Source organism: Ornithorhynchus anatinus, chromosome 1 (assembly GCF_004115215.2).
Source record: "Ornithorhynchus anatinus isolate Pmale09 chromosome 1, mOrnAna1.pri.v4, whole genome shotgun sequence".
In the NCBI taxonomy this organism is placed as follows: Eukaryota; Metazoa; Chordata; class Mammalia; order Monotremata; family Ornithorhynchidae; genus Ornithorhynchus; species Ornithorhynchus anatinus.
In genome coordinates, this window is record NC_041728.1 from 24,418,640 (window position 1) to 24,441,510 (window position 22,871).

Sequence of the window (22,871 nt, forward strand, 5' to 3'; positions counted from 1 at the left end):
TGCAAGATAATCAGTTCAGACACAGACCCTGTTCCACATGGAAGAGATATTGAGTCCCCATTTTACTGATGAGGAAATTAGGGCACAGAGAAATTAAGTGATGTGGCCAAAGTCACAAAGCAGGTAAGTAGATATGGATAGCACAAATCAGATTGTATAAAATGGAGAGCGATGGCCATCCACTTCACTGCTTCACTGCATACCCCTCTTGCTCTACTTTAATGCGCAGAAGAGTTGTGTAAATTCTCATTACCAGTAAATTATTCATTCCATAAATCTACGAACCATGGACTGTTGAATCATAATGGGTGTGGCAAAGTGGGAATTTTATGAGTAATATCAGCTTTAAATGCAACAGAAGATTTTGCTGCAAAACATTGACGTTCTTTGTGTGTTTTACAAGGTTAGGGAAATACTCACTGAATATGATCCTAATTTTATGGCCATGAGCCTTGATGAAGCCTACTTGAATATAACAAAGCACTTAGAAGAAAGACAAAACTGGCCTGAAGACAAAAGGAGATATTTCTTCAAAGCAGGAAACACTGCAGAAAATGGTAAGCAATTATTGGATCTTTTCAGCAAAACAAATAAGATCAAGTTCAAATAATTGCTATCCTCTTTGATAACTGAGGAATGAATATTCATTTTACTGAATAAAGTAGAACAGTATTGACCTTTAAAATGCTAATCAATCAAGTCCTTGCTGTGTGCGGAGCACTCTAAGGCGCTCTTGGGAGAGTGCTCCATCTAACAGTGGCAGTCCTCAAGGCTCAGTTTTGTCTCCCTTTATATTTTTCATCTACACCCACTTTGTGGAGAATTCATTCGCTCCCGTGGCTTCAACTACCAGTGGATGATTCCCAAACCTACCTCTCCAGCCTTAACCTCACTCTTTCTCTGCAATCTTGCATTTCCATCTGCCTTCAGTACATTCTATTGAAACAGCATGGCCTCGTGGACAGAGCATGGCCCTGTCAGAAGGACCTGGGTTCTAATTCCTGCTCCCCCACTTGTCTGCTCTGTGACCTTGGGGAAGTGATTTCACTTCTCTGTGCCTGAGTTACATTGGTAACATAGGGATAAAAACTGTGAGCCCAATGTGGGACATGGACTGTGTCCTTCCTAATTAGCTTGTATCTACCCCAGGGCTTACTAAAGTACCTGGCACATAATAAGCACTTGACAAATACTATCCCCCCCCCCCAAAAAAAGGAGCTTTGCCCTTCTAAGACTGAAAGTTCCTTTTGGGCAGGGAACCTATCTACCAACTCAGTCATTTTGCACTCTCCCAAGCGCTTAGTATTACGCTCTGCACACAGTAGGTGCTCAATAGTACAATTAAGTGATTCATTAAGGTTTTGATTAACTAGCTTGGCTTGTAGCAGATGGGTTTGTAGACACTGTGGCCAAAGCTGAGTGATGTGAATTTGCTGCTGCTGCTGGATTCCAAAAGCAGTGGGGAGTGAGAAGCCCTCTCCCACTTTGGCCTCACCTTACTGCAACCCTCTGCATTCAAAGGTTAAAACATAATGCTAGGGAAAAGCAAAACCCCACAGGAAACAAAAGAAAATGTGCAAATACAAATGATGTATTAAATAAACTGTGAAAAGTCTGGGAATCCAAATGAGAGGTGAGAGTATAATGAAAGGAAATAGGGGCTGTTCCACTTCGGTGGTGCTACACATTGCTTTGGAGTGAATTAGCATTTATTATAGTGAGCATGAGTGGAATTTTATTACCTCTCTAAAATGAGATTGGCCGTGTAATAAATAAAGTTTAGAAAAGAGAATACACATAATTGAGTTGCCCTCTGATTCACCCTAGACAAATCTGCTGCATTTAAAATTTTGTAAGCATGTTTTTTTCCGGCTTTATTTTTTAGAAATGCATCCCTGAACTCCTTAGACCTAATTTAACCTTGCATTAACATGTTACATTTACAAGTCTGTTTTATTACACAGTTTACCTTGATTTGTAGGTGTACTGTTATTCCAGACTAATTCAATAGACCCTACTTAAGTAATAAATGTATCAAATCCAATAAGGAATATAGTTTGGGAATCTGCTAAAAATGTTTTGTCACCTACCTTAGGTAAACCAGTCACTAAAAAAGGCACATAGCTAACTGCACTTGGAATATACTAAGCAGCGCTCCTATTGTAGTGTCCTTAGTAATAGTGACCGATGACAGTCCACTCAGTTTTGAAGCCTCCTTTTCACTTTGGTCCCTGACTGATCTGATCAGAGCATTTGGAGCCATGAATTTAAAGTAATCATTTCAGTGAGGTTTCATAGTTTGAAAGAAGAAATGTCCATGAGTACACTGTAAATGCAAAGATATAGGACACTCTTAAACAAAGGCAATATGGTTTAGTGGAAAAGGGTCCTGAGCTAGGAATGAAGAGATGGGAGTTAGTTCCAGCTCTGCCACTAACTCTTTGATGCTGTGCAAATCAGTTGACTTCTTTGAACCTGGTTTTCCCTTATAAGCATGATGAGATTTTGTTTGTATAAAATATATAGTGCTTACATTGTGCCAGGTGGTGGGGTAGATACAGGTTGATCAGTTTGGCCACAGTCCCTGTCCCACATGGAGCTCATAGTCTGTTGTGTAGATATAAATATAATTATATGTATTTTTGGTGTGTGCATATAATAATATTTAGCACCTTTTCCCTATGTGTTCAAAGCACTTTTGAGCATTTTGGGAAGAGGAGCTAAATACCATTATACCTTTTTTAAAAATTTGTCACCATTTGAAAAGCTGAACTTGCATTATCAAAGTTCAGTAATTGCAGACTCTGTAAAACAATAGGATGAAAGCTTTTACTGAAGTAAGTGATGTGAGAAATTCAGTCACTGGCTTCAGAAATTTTAAGGTACTGAGCAATTACTGAAATTCTGTTACCTAATGGTAATGTGTTTGGGTAAAGTTTATTGATGGTGAGTTATCTTGAAGCACTTTTTTCCAAATGCATATAACTAATATTGCACAAAGATCTAATAATTAAATGTACATTAGATTATAAGTACCTTGCTTTCCTCACAATAGAGTAGTTACAATTACAAAAAAAAATTATGGAAGTGAGTTTAAGAAATCTTTTGTATATTTTCAGAAGGCAGTGTGATAGACTAAGTTTTTCCCCCATTTTTTCCTTTCAACTTTAAAAGTAAATTTAATCTAAATTATTGTAAAGAACACAATGTGGGGTTTTTTTAACATTTTAAGAAGTTTATCTAAAAGTGAAAGTCTTTGATTTCTGAAATGAATGTGCTATTTCTTTTGTGTTGCGCACTAGTTTACTTTCAAAAAATTCTGCCTTGCTAAGATAATGGTATTTTTTATATTTCAAGAAAAATATTTTTAAAATGGAATTTAGGAACATGGGTACAGATGTGGACGTTATCATCAAATCATTTTACAGAAGCTTCTAACCAGGATCACCCTCTCTACGGAGATAATGAATGAAACCTTTCCCCCACTTCAACCCAGAACTTTCTGGATAGGGTAGGCAGCCACAGAGTGGCTACAATGCTCGGAGTTGGAAGGGTACCAGAAATGGAGTCAGTTTGTCGGCCCTGACTCTTACCTCCTTTCAGGTTAGACCCTACATCTCTCGCGTAGCCCCAGTACCCGATGGTCCCCTATCACCCCTGCCGAGCTCTGACACCTAATGGGGACAAGCTGTGGGTTTATCCTACTCTCACCTGCCCAGAGAGTTTGGCAGGTAGTCTGGGGACAAGGTACGTGCCTGGGCCTGGGAGCCATGATAGTCACTCTAAACCTAATGGGACCAATCTGTCAAACTCTTAATCTCTGCTGCCGTTATCCAAGCAAACACAATTTAGCTCATCCCTTCTGGGATGGGTGCCATAACCATTTCTGTTTGGCTGGTGAAAATGATATGGCAGTAGTGGGTAAGTACACTCTTCCTTTCCTCTTCCTTTTCCCCTCTCCATTTTCCCTGTCTTTTGCTCTCCGTATTGCTCTTTTCCCTGTTGCCCTTTCAATTCTATTCAATTCTCTTCTTCCTCTTTTTCTTCCCTCTTCCCTTTTTTATTTTCTCCATCCCCTTTTGTTCCTTTTCCCTCTCCTCTTTTCTTCTTACCATTTTTCCATATTAGGGCCCTCTCTCCCTTTCTCCTTGGGCTCCAGTGCCTATCAAACCCCTGTTGGGCCCTGTTGATGCTCCAAGACTAAGTAAGAGGCTTTTTTATTTCCTGCCTTGGACTGAGGGCCAGTCGGTGACTTTCAGACCCTGCTGAGACCCAAGGAGGAGGGACAAAGCTTCTGTCCCTAAAAGTCACCCCTCAGAGCTCCACCCCAAATTGGTTCCACTGCTCCAGATGAATAGTTGATATCCCTGCTTCCATCCAATTTTGGTTTTTCATTTAAAACATCAGAGCCTTTTTAATCCTCAGAATCTAGGAAAATTAAAGCATATACATTTATATTCCTTAAAGCATCAGTCAATTAATAATATTTGAGTGTTGACTGTGCACAGAGCTCTTAGGAGAATATGTTAGAATAAATACATTAGAATAATAGAATAAATAGAACTGATCCCTGCCCTGAAGGAGTTTACAATCCAGCAAATATGAAGTTCTGATCCTTTTCATTATTCAGATAAATCAGAAGGGGCAGGATCCAGGCAACCAGAGTTGTGTGAAGATGAACTGTCCTTCTCTCCAGTACTTTTTGAAGATAGCCCTCCTCTGTTACAGCAGCAGGGGCAACCCACTATTCATTTCCAAGAAGTAGGGGAAGAACAGGAGTCTCCTCAAGTGGCCCAAAATTCAATTATCTTTGGAACATCAGCCGAAGACGTCGTGAGGGAAATTCGTTTCAGGATTGAACAAAAGACAACTCTGACAGCTAGTGCAGGTAAGTAATGACATATCTGGAACTGTCATAGGCATGGTTTGCGCTTACACTAGAGAGGTATTATTTTGCTATGTATGTAGGTATTGTTTAGTTTGTTTTGTAATTTTATACATTTCTCCCTCCTAGTGATAATTGGCCTCAGGGCCTAACTTGCAAAGTATTTGAGTGATGTCTCAAGTGTGTCAAACCCACCAGCCTATTAAAAATAATTTTAAAAATAAGCTTTCATAACACTCCCTTCCCACCAGGGAAGGACAGTATCAAGGTGGGTCTTATACTGTAAATTCACATCCAGCTATTGGTATTCTGCCTAAGGGCTAAAGGCAAGGAATTCCACTTCCAAAAGACTCTTCACCAGAAGTGAGTGAAATGTAGCAGATGGAATTTGGGAACCGTCAGCAGAAGGACCCTGCTATTCTTAATTGCAGCAAAGTATACGGAATCTTAAGTGATCAGAATCTAAACAAATTAAGGTCTTCAAGCGCTTTATTCAACACCTATATTTGCCCCTGGGAGCAAATAGGCAACCATAGCATTCCAAAAAGCACTGTTGTACTATGATCCCTGAAACATACTCTGTAATAACCAATTTGCAGCTTCAAGGATAAATCACAAATTGCAGAAGAGTGTTAACTAGGCAAGGTTTAAATCTTTGTCAGCAAACATTACTTGAATACTTTAGGGAGTTGTTAATACTGTATAAAATGTTAATTCTGTAATTTCTGACATCAGGAGTCTTGCAGTCTATCTGGAGTACAAGACAGAACATGCCCTCAACATATGTACATTCAAATAAATAAATAGAATCATTTAGAGAATGAGTTGAAAAGAGAGGTTCAGGTTTTAAGACTGTGGACACAGATTGAAAATTTAATAGGGCTAATCAAGATAATCTTCCTTGAGGAAAAAGGAATTTGAGGTGTGTTTTGAGAAAAATGGTTATCTCCATGCAAGACCAAAATGTAAAAGAATCCTCCTACCCGTGGCTGTCACCCAAGGTGTCAGGAAAAACCACAGTATAGTATTTAAGTAATTCTAAGGCTGTCAATTTCTTTGGCAAAGAGCAAACCCTCCCTTCAACTGAGGGATCTGAGATGATACTTTCCATTCTCCATTTCCCCTGCACCCCTCAGCATCCCATCTCTCTTAACTGAGTGTACCTCAAGATAGTTTGCTGTCCCCTGACTCCTAAGTGAAAGGCACCAAGTATAGAAATAATCTGGATTATCAGGAGAAGATGATCTAGAACAGTATATCATTAGCATTAATGATGAAGTTAAAGCTCAAAATTCTTCAAGGTGGCCTCTCATACACACTGAATGGAAGAAGTAGTGAATGATATCGTGGCTCAGTGGAAAGAGCACGTGCTTTGGAGTCAGAGGTCATGGGTTTGAATTGGAATCTGCCACTTGTCCGCTGTGTGACTGCCTCAATTACCTCATCTGTAAAATGGGGATTAAGACTGTGAGCCCCATGTGGGACAATCTGATTCCCCTGTGTCTACCCCAGCGCTTAGAACAGTGCTCTGCACATAGTAAGCGCTTAACAAATACCAACATTATTAATAGTGTCCTATAGAAGAGAACTCTGCACCTTTTCTGAGTGGAAGAAATGGAGCCACTGCAGAACAACTCCATACATTTTGGTGAGACTGTATTAAGTTTGCTGATAGATCTGATAATTCCAGCAGGAATGTTGAGTCACTATCCATTGCTCTGAAAAGACCATTTGCCTCAGAATCCAATTCATTCCTTATCCTTGTACCCAGACTTGAAATTCCATGGGAGATAGCAATGCTACAGAAAATTATGCTTAAAGAATAAAAATTGTATTTTTTATTTTGCCTTTACATTTTTATTTTCTCTAGTTTAAATATTTTTTGCATACTTTACACACTCATGGATTTGGTTTTTTTAAGGGATTGCCCCAAATATGATGCTAGCAAAAGTGTGCAGTGATAAAAACAAACCAAATGGGCAGTACAGAATTCTCCCTACCAGACAGGCTGTTATGGACTTCATCAAGGATTTGCCCATAAGAAAGGTGAGAGATGTTTTAGCAAATTTGAAAAAACATGGATGAATTGCTGAGACAGTTGGTATATACACAGAAGTCAGTAAGATGGCTGTTCACTGTCCACTGAGAACAGGGTAAAAGGGATGTAGATTAAGCAATGGGAAGAACTTCCTGACTCTCCAAATTGGGAGACCAAGTTAGGTTGCAAAATCTCTTGAGATTTTTAAGTTGTTAAACAAATGGTTCAAAAGCAGTTCTTCATAGAGACGGAATGAACTATAGAAAGTCTAATCTTGCTCTTTTATTTATTAATTTGAAAATGGGCACATGGAATGTCATTCCAAATTAGCATTCTCTCCCCCTTTTTTGCCTCAAGTAGAATGGATGGGGAGGAATAAGAGAAAGAGGAATAAGCTCTGGACTGTAAACTCCTTTTGGGCAGGGAATGTGTCTGTCAACTCAGGTGTATTGCACTCTCCCAAGCCCTGAGTACAGTGTTCTGGAATGTATTGGGCTTGCTCCAGAGAGAAAGAGTAGCTAGGGTATATGCAAAGTAAGCTGACCAGTTTAGCCAGAAAAGTTCCAAACACTGTATATTTGCTTTTTTTCTAAAGTTACCTGAGTCAGGCAGGTCAGTCCTTGGGTTTTATAGGTTAAACGGGTATGTATTCAGCCTATATCAGGCCCTTCAACTTCAGTTCTGACTCCATGATCCTGTATTAGTTGCTTGAGGTAAATTTTAAGTAACAAAAGCCCTGAAGAATGTTCCATAATGAATTGGTCCGGAGACCCTAGTGTATTTGCAGGCTCAATGTGCTCATCTTGGACAACGGACGTTTCTTATTCAACCAAGTCTGTGTTTGGAGGAGAGTAAGGAATACTTTCTTGTTGTCTGAAAACTGAAGCAAATGCCTATCCTTCAAGAAAGAGCCTGGGCCTAGGAGTCAGGAAATCTGGGTTCTAATCTCATTTTCCACTTGCCCACTGTGTGACTTTGGGCAGGTCACTTTCTATCTGCCTCATCTATAGTATGGAGATCACCTACCTGCTCTCCCTCTTTTTTAGATTGCCAGCCCTCTGTGGGACAGGAACTGTGTCCTCCCCGATTATCTTGAATCTACTCCAGCACTTAATCAAGCGCTTGGTATGTCATAACACTTAACGAATACCACAGTTCTTATTCTGTTTCCCTTACCAACTGATAGCCATCTGCCTCTCATTCACTCAATCAGTGGTATTTACTGAGCGCTTACTGTGTGCAGAGCACCGTGCGAACTACTTGGGAGAATATAATACAGTAGAGTTGGTAGACCCACTCCATGCCCACACAGTCCCCCCAAACCGTTGGAAATATCGCCAAAAAAGACAGCCTCTAATCACTAATAATAAAATTGTGTGGCTTGGTGATTCTTATGATTCATATCTGTCAATCCTCCTACAGGTGTCCGGAATAGGAAAAGTTACCGAGAAAATGCTAAAGGCTCTTGGAATTACCACCTGTACTGATCTTTACCAGCAGAGGGCATTGCTCTCTCTCCTGTTCTCTGAATCATCTTGGCATAATTTCCTTCACATTTCCCTAGGTCTGGGTTCAACACATTTGGAAAAGTAAGTCTCAGTGTATCATTTTGCCTTCCTTGGTATTTGTCGAATACACCAACGTGGGGGTCACAGGATTTAGTAAAAAATCTGCAAATAAGGATCCTGTGAAAACTTATAATCTAAGCCTTCCCTACTCTGTGGGCTTGGGAGAAACTGAGAGTATCTTTTTTGAGAATCGTTTGCTGTGTGACCTTGGGCAAACTACTTAACTTCCCTATTCCTCAGTTACTTCACCTGTAAAATAGGAATGAAGACTGTGAGCCCCATGTGGGACATGGATTGTGTGCAATCTGATTACCTTGTGTCTCCAGCGCTTGGAGCAGTGCCTGGCACATAGTAAGCACTTAACCAATACCACTAAAAAAAAATTGTCTTGGCATCATGAATCAAATTTTTAAAGCCCAGACCACCAAAGACCCCTATTTACTCATGTGATACATTATAATAAACAATAAAAAGAAATGAATATTCTTATTACATAGGAAAGTGTTTCCATAAGGTTGTAATGGATTAAAGTTACATCTATAAAATTAAATCAGACGGGATCCACCCAAATAGTTTTCTTTTTTCTTCAAAAATATTAAAAGGCTTAGTAGCATTGCAGTATGTGCTGTTTACTCTTGGCTAGACAGGAATAACCCTCTTTTATTTTCCTCTGTCTCCACCTCCTCCATCAAGCCTTCAAGAACTGCTCAAAAGTAGCAGAATCAAGGAATTTGAGCTTTAATTAATCTTTCTACCCTGTCCACGCTCTAGTTGAGGTGATGAAGGCAGTAAAACGGATAACTGGCAAAGTAAAGGAAAAAGGAATTATTCAGAGGGCCTGGGAAATACCTAAAATGGATAGTCAGCTTCTGAACTATTGAGACATGACTAAACTTTAAAAGGGGCCACATGGGCCCTTCTTATTTAAAACTTGGATTTTGTTATTTATAGGTTTGATAAAGTACTTTGGAGACTGACGAAGCTCATAGATCTCAATGAATAATCTGGCTCAAAAACCAATTATATTAACAATCATAGTAAACCAAATGAAAAGTCTTTGTTTCATGGCAAATTTCATTGTATGTCTAAGAAAAGCATTCTTGCTTTTCATTTCCCGATGATATTATTTCCTTTTTTCACAAGTGTTATTTCTCAAAGGTAAAAAATATGCATGGAAAACCATTTGACTATATAAAGAGGAAGTAAAATTAGTTGGAGAAATTTTATAAAAGTCACTAAATGTTTCTGTTTTTCTTCTTAAAGAGATGGAGAAAGGAAAAGTATGAGCATTGAAAGGTATTATGCTTTTAATTCTCTATCATTAATGTGTCTGACATTTCTCTCAAGTTCAGAAATTGTTCAAATGAATTTGATAGTAATATTGTTACTGAAGCATTAAATATTTGACGGATTCTGTTCCACCAGCCCACAATATCGGTTTTATCCTTCACTCCTTATTGTTTTCCAATGCCAGTCTTTCCTCCATGGCATTTGCAGCACCCGCCCCTATCTCTCCATCACATTTTCTCCAAGAGATGCACCAGCACTCAATAGATGCTCAATATATATACCATTAATTGAATTACACTGTTGTAGTGTAGTAAATGCCCCTCCCAAAGTGCCTACCTTACTACCAGGAGATAATGTTAGGCCCCGAGTAAATTGGATGGTGACTTGTCATTAGTTCTCTGGAGAGCAAATGTCTTCAAGGGCATAGGACAGCTGTGTATGGAGAATTCTGACACAGATTCCAGGAATGTTTTGAATGACCCAGAAATGATGTTTTGCATGTAAAAGTGTTGACATTCCCTTAACACTTTTGTGCAAGTTAAGATTTACAAAGGAGATTTAAGTGGAAGATGGAACTGTAATATATAAAATTGAAATTTAATGTTCCACTGTCCAGAAATGTTTCTCTTGCCTCTGGGATTTTTACTGTTAGTGGCAACTTTTTTTTATTAGCACTCTGCATTGCAGAGAGTTATATAAGAATAACTCAGTGGTTCCCATATCATGTGTAATTTGGAAAATAGCAATGTGTTTTATGTTTGTATTGGATTGACTCACTTTTTATTGGGAAAATTGCCTTTTGGAGATTAACTGATTTTGAAGTTAGTGCAGACGTTTTAAAAAAAAAACAAAACCAACAGACTATTTAAACTTGTCTTTTCATTTCATGACTCACAAACCTTAAGAACTTGCTATTTTTACAGTCACAGATACGTTTAAACTCTGGCTTTGGGAGTGTAAGAACAAATAGTTTACAAAATTGGAGTGATCTCTTAGAGCACAGGTGGACTTGCTTTCATTTTACCAGAGCTCACCTATCATGAGAGCTATCAGACTTTAACCCTGGTATTTTTTGCACCACTAGCTAACTTTAAATCTTGTAGCACATTAATAGTCTAAGCAAGCCACTTAAGCATACCCCAAAAAAAACTACTTCTTTGGGTCCACCAGAGAAAGACAGAATTCTCGAACTCCTTAGGAAATATGGTTCATTTTTCTCCAGTGAGAATGGTTACACAGAATTATTTGCTTTGGATAGTTGCCTGAGGGATTGGTTTCTTCATCCTCTTTTCTTTGTAGAATTGCCCAGTGGAAACATTTTGCATTCACATGTCCTAGTGGTCTGCTTATCATTCATGTGGTGTATTCATTGTCCACTGGTGTATCCAAATCTTAGTGATTTTGAAATATCACATGGAGAGACGTTTGTAAAAAAAAAAAAAATACCAACTTTATATGAGTTTAGCAAAAAATGTGATGTGACTTTCTAGTATCTGTATTTTACAGTTTGGAAATTTATATAATTTTATTCTAATCTGATGACTTCTACTGCACAATTGGGAATATATTTGAACTGAGGAATTTTGGAATGACATATCATCTCTGACTTATCCCTAAAATGTTATTTACTTAGAATACTGCAATCCCTCTTGTTTCTTTAGGACATTCAGTGAGATAAGTAAAGCAGAAGAACAGTATAGCTTGTGCCAAGAACTTTGCAACGATCTTGCTCAGGACCTACAGAAAGAATTGCTTAAGGTATTTTAAATTACTATATTGTTTGTTTTAGTGGTATTTTTTAAGCATGTACTGTGTGCCTGGCACTGTCCTAAACTCTAGGGTAGATACAAGGTTGGACACAGCCCAAGTCCCACACAGGGCTCATAGTCTTAATTCCCATTTTATAGATGAGGCAACTGAGGCACAGAGAAGTCAAGTGACTTGCTCAAGGCCACAGAGCAGACTGTATTTATTTTAAAAGAACCTACAAAGCATGGGTTGGATTAGGGGTAGGACGAAATATTGTCCTTCACAGAGCTCTACCAATCTGTTACACTGTACTCTCCCAAGTGCTTAGTACAGTGCTCTGCACACAGTTAAGTGCTCAATATATGCAGTTTATCAATTGATTGGTATTGGTATTGAGTTCCTAGTGGTAAAGTCTCAATCCAGAAATTGTGGACCCAGACTCTTAAGAGGCCCTGCAGAGATCTAGCCTGGTCCCAGATCATTATAGCTCAGAAATTCCTTAGCAAGCTGAATGTTTCTGAAATGACATAGTAAGATTTGAAGTACAACATAGGTGCTCATTCTTAATTGTGAGTGTGGAGATAAATGGGGGGAGGGATTTTGAGGGGATGGGAATTTGAAGGCGATAGCCTTCAGAGAAGACAAAAAGCCACCATTTTGGTCTTTTCAGCCCTGGTTGAAAAGCCTTAATCAGGTCTTAGCAGAGGCCTGCGATAAAAGAGGCTGGGATCCTTACTCAAAAACCAATCAATAATCAGTGGTATTTATTGAGCGCTTATTGTTTGCAGAGCACTGTACTCAGCGCTTGGGAGAGGACAGTATAACAGTAGAACAGACTGCCCACAATGAACTTACAGTCTAGAAGAAACTTCTTTACAGGTAGTTACCCCCATTGCCTCCATGGTTTTGGCATATATGAGTATAATATAATTCGATAATGAACCCAAGAGCTCGATATTCTCCTTTCTTTTCCCCCTCCTGTCCTCTCCCCACTACCCCTGCCAAAATTGTCTGTTAGTGTAAATGCTAGTGAAATAGTCTGGCTTCATCTTGAGTTAGAGAGATACAAGTAGGCCTCCCCACACAAGCTCTCATATATGTGCATTTATAATAATAATAATGTTGGTATTTGTTAAGCGCTTACTGTGTGCAGAGCACTGTTCTAACCGCTGGGGTAGATACAGGGTAATCAGGTTGTTCCACATGAGGCTCAAAGTCTTAATCCCCATTTTACAGATGAGGTAACTGAGTCACGGAGAAGTTAAGTGACTTGCCCACAGTCACACAGCTGACAAGTGGCAGAGCGGGGATTTGAACCCATGACCTCTGACTCCCAAGCCTGTGCTCTTTCCACTGAGCCACACTGCTTTATCATTTTGATCAACCCAATTTATCACGAGTGTTAATCTGATGTCGGATGTTGACCTGACAGTCTCCAAGAGTCTACTGATGACAGGCTTCTCTTCCCCTCTTCAAAACCCTACTTAAAACTCACCTCCTCCAAGAGGCCTTCCCAGACTGAGCTCTCCTTCTCCCTCTACTCCCTCTACCGTCCCCCCCTTCACCTCTTCGCAGCTTAACCCTCTTTTCCCCCCATTTCCCTCTGCTCCTCCCCCTCTCCCTTCCCATCCCCTCAGCACTGTACTCGTCTGCTCAACTGTATATATTTTTATTACCCTATTTATTTTGTTAATAAAATGTACATCGCCTTGATTCTATTTAGTTGCCATTGTTTTTAGGAGATGTTCTTCCCCTTGACTCTATTTATTGCCATTGTTCTTGTCTGTCCGTCTCCCCCGATTAGACTGTAAGCCCATCAAAGGGCAGGGACTGTCTCTATCTGTTGCCGACTTGTTCATTCCAAGCGTTTAGTACAGTGCTCTGCACATAGTAAGCACTCAATAAATACTATTGAATGAATGAATGAACAGGCTTCCCGTGCTTGTCATGGGGGAGGTGAGCTCATAGACATTCCTCCAGCATAGTGCCAAAGTAATATATTTAATGCTGTTGACCCAAAGATGTTTAAACAATCTCCAGTCAAGTATATCATCAAATAGTAACCCTCTGTTTGAGTCAGCATCCCGTTTCCCCAGTATCCTATCCACTTCTCCCCAAATAAAGTTTAAACCTGCAAGGAGTAACATATCCCTATCCATATCCTCTTCTGTTACCTCCCCTTCCAGCCACTCTCCTCCTGGAAGTCAGAGGTGCTGATTTCTAATTTAATCTAATCCTTCTGTATGATTTTGGGCAAGTCACTTAACTTCTCTATGTCTCTGTTTGTGTCTGGCATGTGAACCACACCTCTTTCTCTTGGAGCGAAAACAAAGGGTTTTATTTCTAATTAACAAACAAAGGAAGCTCTAAGCATGATAAGGAAAGGGATAAAAGCTAGCTCCCTGTGATTCTGGACTGTTCTGGCCTGGGCTTGGGGTTCTGGAATTGAGAGAGGAATCCATGACAGGAAGGTGGGAAGGCCCAGGAAATTCCAGAAGGATTCGGGACAAGGGATCTGAGGCTTGGAGACAACTGTGGTGAGAGGAGTGGGCTGCTTTATGTTTCTCCTCCCAGGTTACTTTGTGTAAGGTATAACTTCAAAGGCATTAAACCAAGTCACACTAAAGATGCATGTTATCCAATTATTCCAGATCATTTTTCTACAAAACATTCAGTCCATATTTTCCCATTGCTTAAGAACCTCCAATAGGTGCCCATCCATCTCTGCATCAAGCAGAAACTCTTTACCATCTGCTTCAAAGCACTCAATCACCTTGCCTCCTCCTTCTTCTCCTCACTACTCTCCTACTACAACCCAGCCCGCACACTTCGTTCCTCTAATGCCAACCTATTCGCTGTACCTCGATCTCGTCTCTCTCGCCGATGATGACCTCTTTCCCATGTCCTGCCTCTGGCCTGGAATGCCCTCCCTTTTCATATCTGACAGACAATTACCCTCCCCACCTTTAAAGGCTTATTGAAGTCACATCTCCTCCAAGAGGCCTTCCCGGACTAAGCCCCCTTTTCCTCTTCTCCCATTCCCTTCTGCATTGCCCTGGCATGCTCCTTTTGTGCACCATCCCCAACCCCACAGCATTTATGTAAATATCCGTAATTTAGTTATATTAATGTCTGCCTCCCATTCTAGACTGTAAGTTCATTGTGGGCAGGAAATGTCTTTATACTGTTGTTTTGAAGTCTCCCAATTTCTAAGTACAGTGCCCTGCACACAGTAAGCCCTCAATAAATAAAATGTATTTGATTGATTGATAGAAACATATCATGTAACTCTTGATAATTCAGGAGATAATTACCCAGGGCCTTCTGCTTCACTCTCTCCCTCTTTCTGCTTCATTTATGCCCTTTCAGTGTTCATTAACAGTTTCTTAATGTGAAGATGCTAATTGGCATTGCCATAATGGGATAAAGAGGAAGACATAGATTTTGTTTCTTGTTCATTTCTGGTAAAAGTTTGGAATAATGTTTGAAAGAAGAGGAGGGCTGAAACTTGTCTGAATTTCAGATTATCTGAAGATAACCTTCATTACGGTTAATCTTGTTTTGACAATTTCTGTATATATAATACACTTATGATTTGGGTATTCGTCATTCTTTATAAATATATTTCTTCTATTCAGGAAGGCCAAAAAAACTATTTAAGTTTTGTGTATATTTTGTAGGGCAAAACAGTCACTCTTAAACTAAAGAATGTGAATTTTGAAGTAAGAACTCGAGCATCTACTGTTTCATCTGGAGTTTCTACTGGAGAAGAAATCTATGCTATGGCTAAGGAATTGTTAAGGACAGAAATTGAGGCTGATTTTCCTCATCCTTTGAGATTAAGACTTATGGGTATTTATCATACTTCCTTTTGCTTTTCCTATCTCTCCATCATTTAAGAAAAAGTAAAAGATAAGGGAGTGTTCTGACCTCCTACCATTTCCCTCTATCCCATTTAAATGGTATTTTATAGCCTTGAATAAAGATTTATATGGTTAGGCCTACAGAAGCAATCATGTGGTATCCAGTGGAAATGATTCCATGTTACTCAGCCCTATACAACAATTTCCAAGTTGAAATATAAGAGATGAAAGAGTCTCATTTAGAAAAGGTCTGTTTGCTTGACGAGTGTAATAGAATGCTATGAGCCATCTTTATTGAGAAAGATTTTGTTCAACGCATGGGTCAGGTTTTATATTTAAACTGGGCATTGGTTTTGTTCACCATATGTAGGTGTTCGAATCTCAGGCTTTCTCCTTGAAGACAAGAGGCACCAGCAAAGGAGCATCATTAGTTTCTTGCAATCCGAGAGCCATGTTCCAACTATCACTGAGGTTGCTGTAGAGAAAACTGACCAGGAAGGGCCAAAGCCTCAGGAAATGGCACCTAAGGAGAGTTTTTTCAATAAAAAACGAGCGGAACGGAAACAGCACTTCCAAGAGCTCTTGAAATATGAGACTGAACCTCAACAAGATTTACAAACTCTGCAGACAACTGTCATTTCTAAGAGAGGGACAAATGAAATTCCCAATTCTGAAAATTCAGGGGAATATCAAATGTTTACCTGTCCCATTTGTCTTAAAGTGCAAGGAAGCACCTGTCTGGAAACCTTTAACAGACATATTGATGGATGTCTCAGTAGAACATTGATGGATAGTGATTCAGACATTCCCCAGGAGCTCATGAATTCTGCCCCTCCAGAAATAAGGAAAACTGAAAACATGGATGACAATCTTTCACCCTGTGAAGAGGTAGATTTTGAAATCCTGGAGAAGATGACAAAAGGCCAGTTAGCAGAAGCCACTTCTAGAGCACATGTAGAAATGCATTCCAGATGGAAACATGTAGAATCTTTTAGCAAAGAAGCAGGTGACCAACATGGCATGGAGGAAAGTGCAGTTACACATAGTAACTCTTCAAATAGCAAAAGCTGTCATCCAGACTCTCCCCCAATCACATCTCTGTCTCTAGGTAGGCAAGAAACCCTGCAGCCTTATTTACCTAGTATGATCAAAGACAAGAATCTGGTTTGCCCTGTTTGTAACATGGAACAAAAGACTTCTGACCTCTCACTGTTCAACAGACATGTGGATGTTTGCTTGAATAAAAGCCTTATCCAAGAAATGAGGAAGTACAAAGTTAGTCCTGATAAGAATAGTAATCCAGGAAGTTCCAAAACTGCAGGTAAGTTTGTTATGCCTTTTAAAAAATATATTTTATTGAATATGGATGACTCCTAGGGATTTAAGTTAAGGTTGGACCCGACTCAGTGGTTAAACCTAGAAGTCCATTTTAAAGATAGTTTACTTTATTCTTCCAACTAGGATAAGGTCATTTCTCTTTGCATGGTTTTTCCAATTGGAGAATTGGAATAATATTCCCAATGGAATCAGCTCTGTAGAGAGGTTTAATGAAGAGTCTAATCAATTCAGAAATAAAATCCTTTTTTTTCCAGAAACTCTTCATTTATCCATAAGAACTTTAAAATATAGTAGCAAATTAGTCACAAATGATATGTTAAAACTTTTATTGAATCCTCTTAAAAATTCTCCTTTTTCCTAGTACTCTACTAATACTTTGGTCTGCATGGTTTAGGTCATATAAAAATTATTCTGCATTAGTCTATGCTAAAGAAGTGGTACATAATGCAGTGTCTGTAATTGAGAAATGAAGTTAGTAATATGAGTGAATTGATTAGAAATTTGAATGTTATCTGAGTTTTCACTGGTAATTATTGCTTTGAATTTAATAGAATTCAGTTAGCTTTCTTCATTTTAATGACCCCTTGTCCGGCCTTTTTGTTTTTCTGAGTGTTCATTCAAATTTCCAACAAATGGTTTCATTTCATTATTTGTAATTTGCTTAGTTTGACTTTCCTGATGGCTTTCTTGTAGGAAACTTGGGCCAAACCCAGAAAGTGAATGCCACCACAAGAACAAAAAGGTACAGGTAATTCAATCTTGAAAAATGTGGCTGCAAAACTACTATAGCTCTTCAGGCAGTTTTTGAATTTTTACTTTGAATTTTGCTGACTAAACTAGCTTCAGAATCCTCCTGAAATCATACCTCCCTCAGAAGATGTTCTTGATTAATTTCTGATTAATTGGATTAATTAGTCTTGACTGTGAGCCCGTCATTGGGCAGGGATTGTCTCTATCTGTTGCCGAATTGTACATTCCAAGCACTTGGTACAGTGCTCTGCACATAGTAAGCATTCAATAAATACTGTTGAATGAATGATTAATTTCTTTCCCTGGTATCCCCACAGCAAACTCAGCCCTTATGTTTCTACAACAGGCTTAGCACTCAGGTCCATATTGATTTATGTCTTCTACTATTTATTCACATATCCAGCATTATCTACACTTCACATCCTTATATTTGGTTCAAATTCTGATACTGGGTTGCTTCCCTCACCCAGAATTGATTTTAATGTTCATCTCCCTTGATGGATTGTAATTTCCTTGAGGGCAGGTATCGTATCTACCAACTGTAGACTGTACTAATTCTCCCAAGAACTTTGAACAGTACTCAGCACACAGTAAGCCCTCAAAAAATCCAGTGACCTAATTGATTGTTATTAGCAGGCATATCTGGTCTGCCTGATTCACTGAATAGATTGTAAACTCCTTGAAGACAGAGATTATGTCTCTTATATCCACTATATTCTCCAATATGGCTAATATAGTACTGTGGACACGGTAGGCATTCTATAAATACTAATGATCGATAAACTCATTAGTTAATTTTGCAAAAGGACACTGCTTCTTCACTTCTATCTGACTATGTTCTTTCTTCTTTCAGGCCAGGAGTGTTGACACAGCATTCGTCATCCAAGAAAACCAAACCAAACAATTCCAAATACACCATTGATTCATTTTTTAAATAAGCATTTAGTGATCTGTACTAGAGGAGTTAATTCTGTAATTTTATAATCAGAATCCTAAAATTGCAGGTTTATTCACTATTAAATAAGCATTTAGTGTTTTGAACTAGAGGTGTTAATTTCTTAATTTCACAATCAGAGTCCTAAAATTGCAGGTTTATTCACTGAAATAGAAGGAATCTTTGGGTCCTTTGTAAAACGTTCTGAGAAAAATATTATTTTATTATTAAGGAAAGATAATTTAATAATTAAGCATATTGTAATTTTAAGGAAATCACATATTATTTGTGCTTATGAAGTAAACTAAATTATGCATATTAAATATTACTTATTTCAGGCACAGATACCTAATTTTAATGGTTTTAGGCTAGTTGGCTTTATGGTAAGGGAACTATAACTTTTAGAAAAACTGTTACCAGAATGCATTCCTCAAGCACTTACTTCACTTTAAAAATATTTAAGTCTGTGATAGGGAAGCTGTTTCTTGAAGTAGCTATACACCTCTCAAAGACAAACTCCCTGTGGAAAGAGAATGTCTGTCGGCCAGAATCCAGTTCACACCTTTGTGTCTCTGAGGTACTATGATTACAGAAAGAGCTATGGGAATTTATGTTTTGTTTTATACATCATGTATATGTTGAAGGAGGAAATGTGCAATTGTCAAGATATTCATTACAATTTTAAAGTTATGTTTTTTAGAAAGCCAACTTGCCATTTTATTTTTATCATATCTTTCTGTGTTAATTTATATTTCTGAAATAAGATGAAGGCTTAATAATGAACACATATATTTAATCTCCAAGAATTTTTGAACAACAATATGCGGGTGCCTCCATTTTCAGGAGAATAAAATAGTATATTGGAAAACAACTGAATGTTTAAGATGTCTTTTTTCCTCCTATGTTTTATTTTGCATGATTTAAGGAGATAGAATTTGCAGGGATAGCTTTGATCGGAGTGTACAAAATTGGGCAAACAAAGCTTTTAGGTTAAATCTATGTATAATATTTACTCATGGGGATAGCGGTCAGGGTGAAAAAGGAAATGGTGCCAATTTATGTTGCCATTGGTGTGTATAAGTACAAGTTGAAATCTGGTATCCCTGAGAATTTTCATATCTGTTTTTTATTTAAGTAGTTTGAATGTTAGCTTTAGTCCGCAAAAGTGTCTTTGAGCTAATAGAGAGTATGTTCATCTGCAGAGTGTGGCCCAGAGATCAGAACATATTTGGTTTGATTGCAGTTTGTAATCTTATTGAAGACAACAAAATTAATGAAACCAAAGTCCAAATTATTTATCAATAGTCTATTCCAAAACATATATTCCTTTTCAAATATGTTAACTTGACATGGCTAGAGTCTATAAAAGAAACTACTTCTTCAGAATTTGTATGACAGGTTGAAAATTTCACAGGTGGCTTATATATTTCTTTGTAGGTTCTTTATTATTTCTGATTTTATCCATTGTCAGTCCTGTTTATTGAGCACTTACTGTGTGCAAAACACTGTACTAAGTGCTTAGGAGAGTACAGTATAACAGTAAACAGACACATCCCCTACCCAGAACAAACAGTCTCCAGCGGGGGATATTTTACTAGTGAGAAGCAAAACAATTTTTGTGCTTATTTCTCTCAATCCATAGAAATTTTTCTTATATATACAGCAGGTTCTTAAAATTAATGGAGAGAGCAATCAGAACTTGTGCTCTGGGGTAGATAAAAATTAATCAGGTTGGACAAAGTTCCTGTCCCACATGGGACTCACACCCTTAATCCCATAATTGGATGAATGTTGGGAAGAAGAAAACCCCATAAATATGCAACAAACCTGATTTTCCACAGCTCAGAAGGGAGCCGGGAATCCGAGATCCTAGGGAGTGCCCATTTCCTATCTCGAGTCTCTGCTGCTATGTACATTGATGCTGAAGAACCCCATGATACCCCAGTGCTTGAACAGACTTTGATTCAAGCCCTAGCCATATCTGAGGTCCCCGCTTCAGGTCCCGGAGGCTCTAGGTTCCCAAGGCAGGTTCGGCATCCTGGGGCTCCTCCACCCCGAGACTCTAGGTTCCCGAGGCGGCTCCGGTGTCTGGCTGCTCTAGGGTCCTGATGTTCTAGATCACCGAGGTTCTAGGTGCCTGAGGTCCCCGGTCCAGGTCCCAGAGGCTCTAGGTTCCCAAGGCAGCTCTGGCATCCTGGGGCTCTGGCACCCCGTTTGCTCTAGGTTCCCGGGGTGGCTCCGGCGTCTGGCTGCTCTAGGTCCTGGCATTCTAGATCACCGAGGTTCTAGGTGCCTGAAGTCCCCGCTCCAGGTCCCAAAGGCTTTAGGTTCCCAAGGCAGCTTTGGCATCCTGGAGCTCCGGCACCCCGAAACTCTAGGTTCCCGAGGCGGCTCAGGTGTCTGGGGGCTCTAGGTTCCTGGGATTCGTGATCACCGATGGCCTGGACTCGTCAGGTTCTGCAGCGTGGCTCGGTGGAAAGAGCCCAGGTTTGGGAGGCAGAGGTCATGGGTTCGAATGCCGGCTCGGCCACTTGTCAGCACTTGTCCCCGCTCCAGTCTATTCTTCATTCCGCTGCCCGGCTCATCTTCCTGCAGAAACGCTGTGGGCATGTCACTCCCCCTCTTAAAAACCTCCAGTGGTTGCCTATCGACCTCCATACGAAACAAAAACTTCTAACTCTAGGTTTCAAGGCTCTCCATCACCTTGCCCCCTCCTACCTCTCCTTCCTTCTCTCTTTCTACTGCCCACCCCGCAGTCTCCGCTCCTCTAAAGCCCACCTCCTCACTGTCCCCCGTTCTCGCCTATCCCGCCGTCGACCCCTGGGCCACGTCCTCCCGCTGTCCTGGAATGCCCTCCCTCCTCATCTCCTCCAAACTAATTCTCTTCCCCTCTTCAAAACCCTACTTAGAGCTCACCTCCTCCAAGAGGCCTTCCCAGACTGAGCTTCCCCTTTTTCCTCTGCTCCCTCTGCTCCCCCTCTACCCCCGCTTCACCTCTCCTCAGCTAAACCCTCTTTTCCCCCTTTCCCTCTGCTCCTCCCCCCTCCCTTACCCTCCCCTCAGCACTGCGCTCGTCTGCTCAATTGTATATATTTTCATTACCCTATTTATTTTGTTAATGAGATTTACATCACCTTGATTCTATTTATTGCTATTGTTTTAATGAGATGTTCATCCCCTTGATTCTATTTACTGCTATTGTTTTTGTCTATCTCCCCCGATTAGACTTTAAGCCCGTTAATGGGCAGGGACTGTCTCTATCTGTTGCCGATTTGTACATTCCAAGCGCTTAGTACAGTGCTCTGCACATAGTAAGCACTCAATAAATACTATTGAATGAATGAATGAATATCAATCAGTTGTATTAATCGAGTGCTTACTGTGTGCAGAGCACTGTTCTGAGCACTTGGGAAATTACAGTTTAGCAGAGTTGAAAGACATGGTCTAAAGGGGGAGACAGACATTAGTATAAATAAATAGTTTACAGATAGGTTCATAAGTGATATGGGGCTGGGGTTGGAGGGGCGACAAATAAAGGGTGGAAAATCCAAGTTCTAGGGTGACGAAGAAGTGGGAGAAGAGGAAATGTGGGCTTACTGGGGAAGGCCTCTTGGAGGAGATGTGCTTTTAACAAAATTTTGAAAGTGAGGAGAATGATGGTCTGTTGGATATGAAGAGGGAAGGCCTTCCAGCTCACAGGCAGGGCATGGGTGAGATGTCAGCAGTCAGATAGATGAGATTGAGGTATATTGTGTAGGTTGGCATAAGAGGAGTGAAGTGTGCGGGCTAGGTTGTAGTAGGAAATCAGGAAGATAAAGTACAAGGGTGACTGTGAGATTTAACTATTGGTCAAGATTTAGAATTGGGCAGAAGGAGAATGGAACTGAGTAAGCCTCATCGTGTCAGACTGCCCTAAAATCCTTTACTTCCTCTGCCCCTCTCAGAATCTCCTTTCATGCTCAGAACCAAATGGGAATATTCTGCAGGTCTCTCTTCTCCTATCTCAAGAAAGCTATGACAGCGGTGCAATTTTGATGACCCTGACGTTGGCTTAAGAAGTTGTCTGGGTGTTTTACCAGTTCAACCAAACCTGAGGCCAAGGAGTTGGTTCAACTATGGTCTCACATGGGCTGTCTCCCCTTCCTTTAGGTCTTTGATGCAATCCAGACACATTTCCCTATTGTTCTCACTCTTCCCTGCACTAGCCCCCCTCCCCCTCCAGCCCTGGCCTTGGGACCAGTCTGGGAAAACTGGTAGTGTTTGTGAGACAGACAGGGGTCCTGGAGAAAGAGTTTCACTCCAGAGGCAGTTGGAGAAGTTAATTTTCAAATACTTAAATTATATTCTCCCATTTTCAAGTTTTTACTGGGAAACTAGGGGGAGAAATGAGTCTGTGCTTTTTTATGGTATTTGTTAAAAAGCACTTACTATGTGCAGTCACTGTTTTAAGTACTGG

General features: G+C 39.8%; 1 protein-coding gene across 3 annotated transcripts in view; it reads left to right on the forward strand.

The window, feature by feature from the left end:
- POLK (DNA polymerase kappa) overlaps positions 1 to 19,286 on the forward strand; it is a 58,346-nt gene extending 39,060 nt beyond the window's left edge. For 2 of the 3 annotated variants that reach the window (XM_029072721.2, XM_029072733.2), the window contains 10 exons: positions 404 to 557; positions 4,631 to 4,888; positions 6,807 to 6,931; positions 8,346 to 8,512; positions 9,755 to 9,787; positions 11,443 to 11,539; positions 15,211 to 15,382; positions 15,764 to 16,714; positions 17,425 to 17,479; positions 18,335 to 19,286. In XM_029072721.2, the coding sequence (XP_028928554.1) occupies positions 404 to 557; positions 4,631 to 4,888; positions 6,807 to 6,931; positions 8,346 to 8,512; positions 9,755 to 9,787; positions 11,443 to 11,539; positions 15,211 to 15,382; positions 15,764 to 16,714; positions 17,425 to 17,479; positions 18,335 to 18,419 (2,097 nt within the window). In that variant the 3' untranslated portion in view covers positions 18,420 to 19,286. The remainder of the gene's footprint in view (positions 1 to 403; positions 558 to 4,630; positions 4,889 to 6,806; positions 6,932 to 8,345; positions 8,513 to 9,754; positions 9,788 to 11,442; positions 11,540 to 15,210; positions 15,383 to 15,763; positions 16,715 to 17,424; positions 17,480 to 18,334) is intronic. The other variant, XM_007659171.3, reaches the window with a different exon arrangement.
- Positions 19,287 to 22,871: the final 3,585 nt, after the last annotated feature.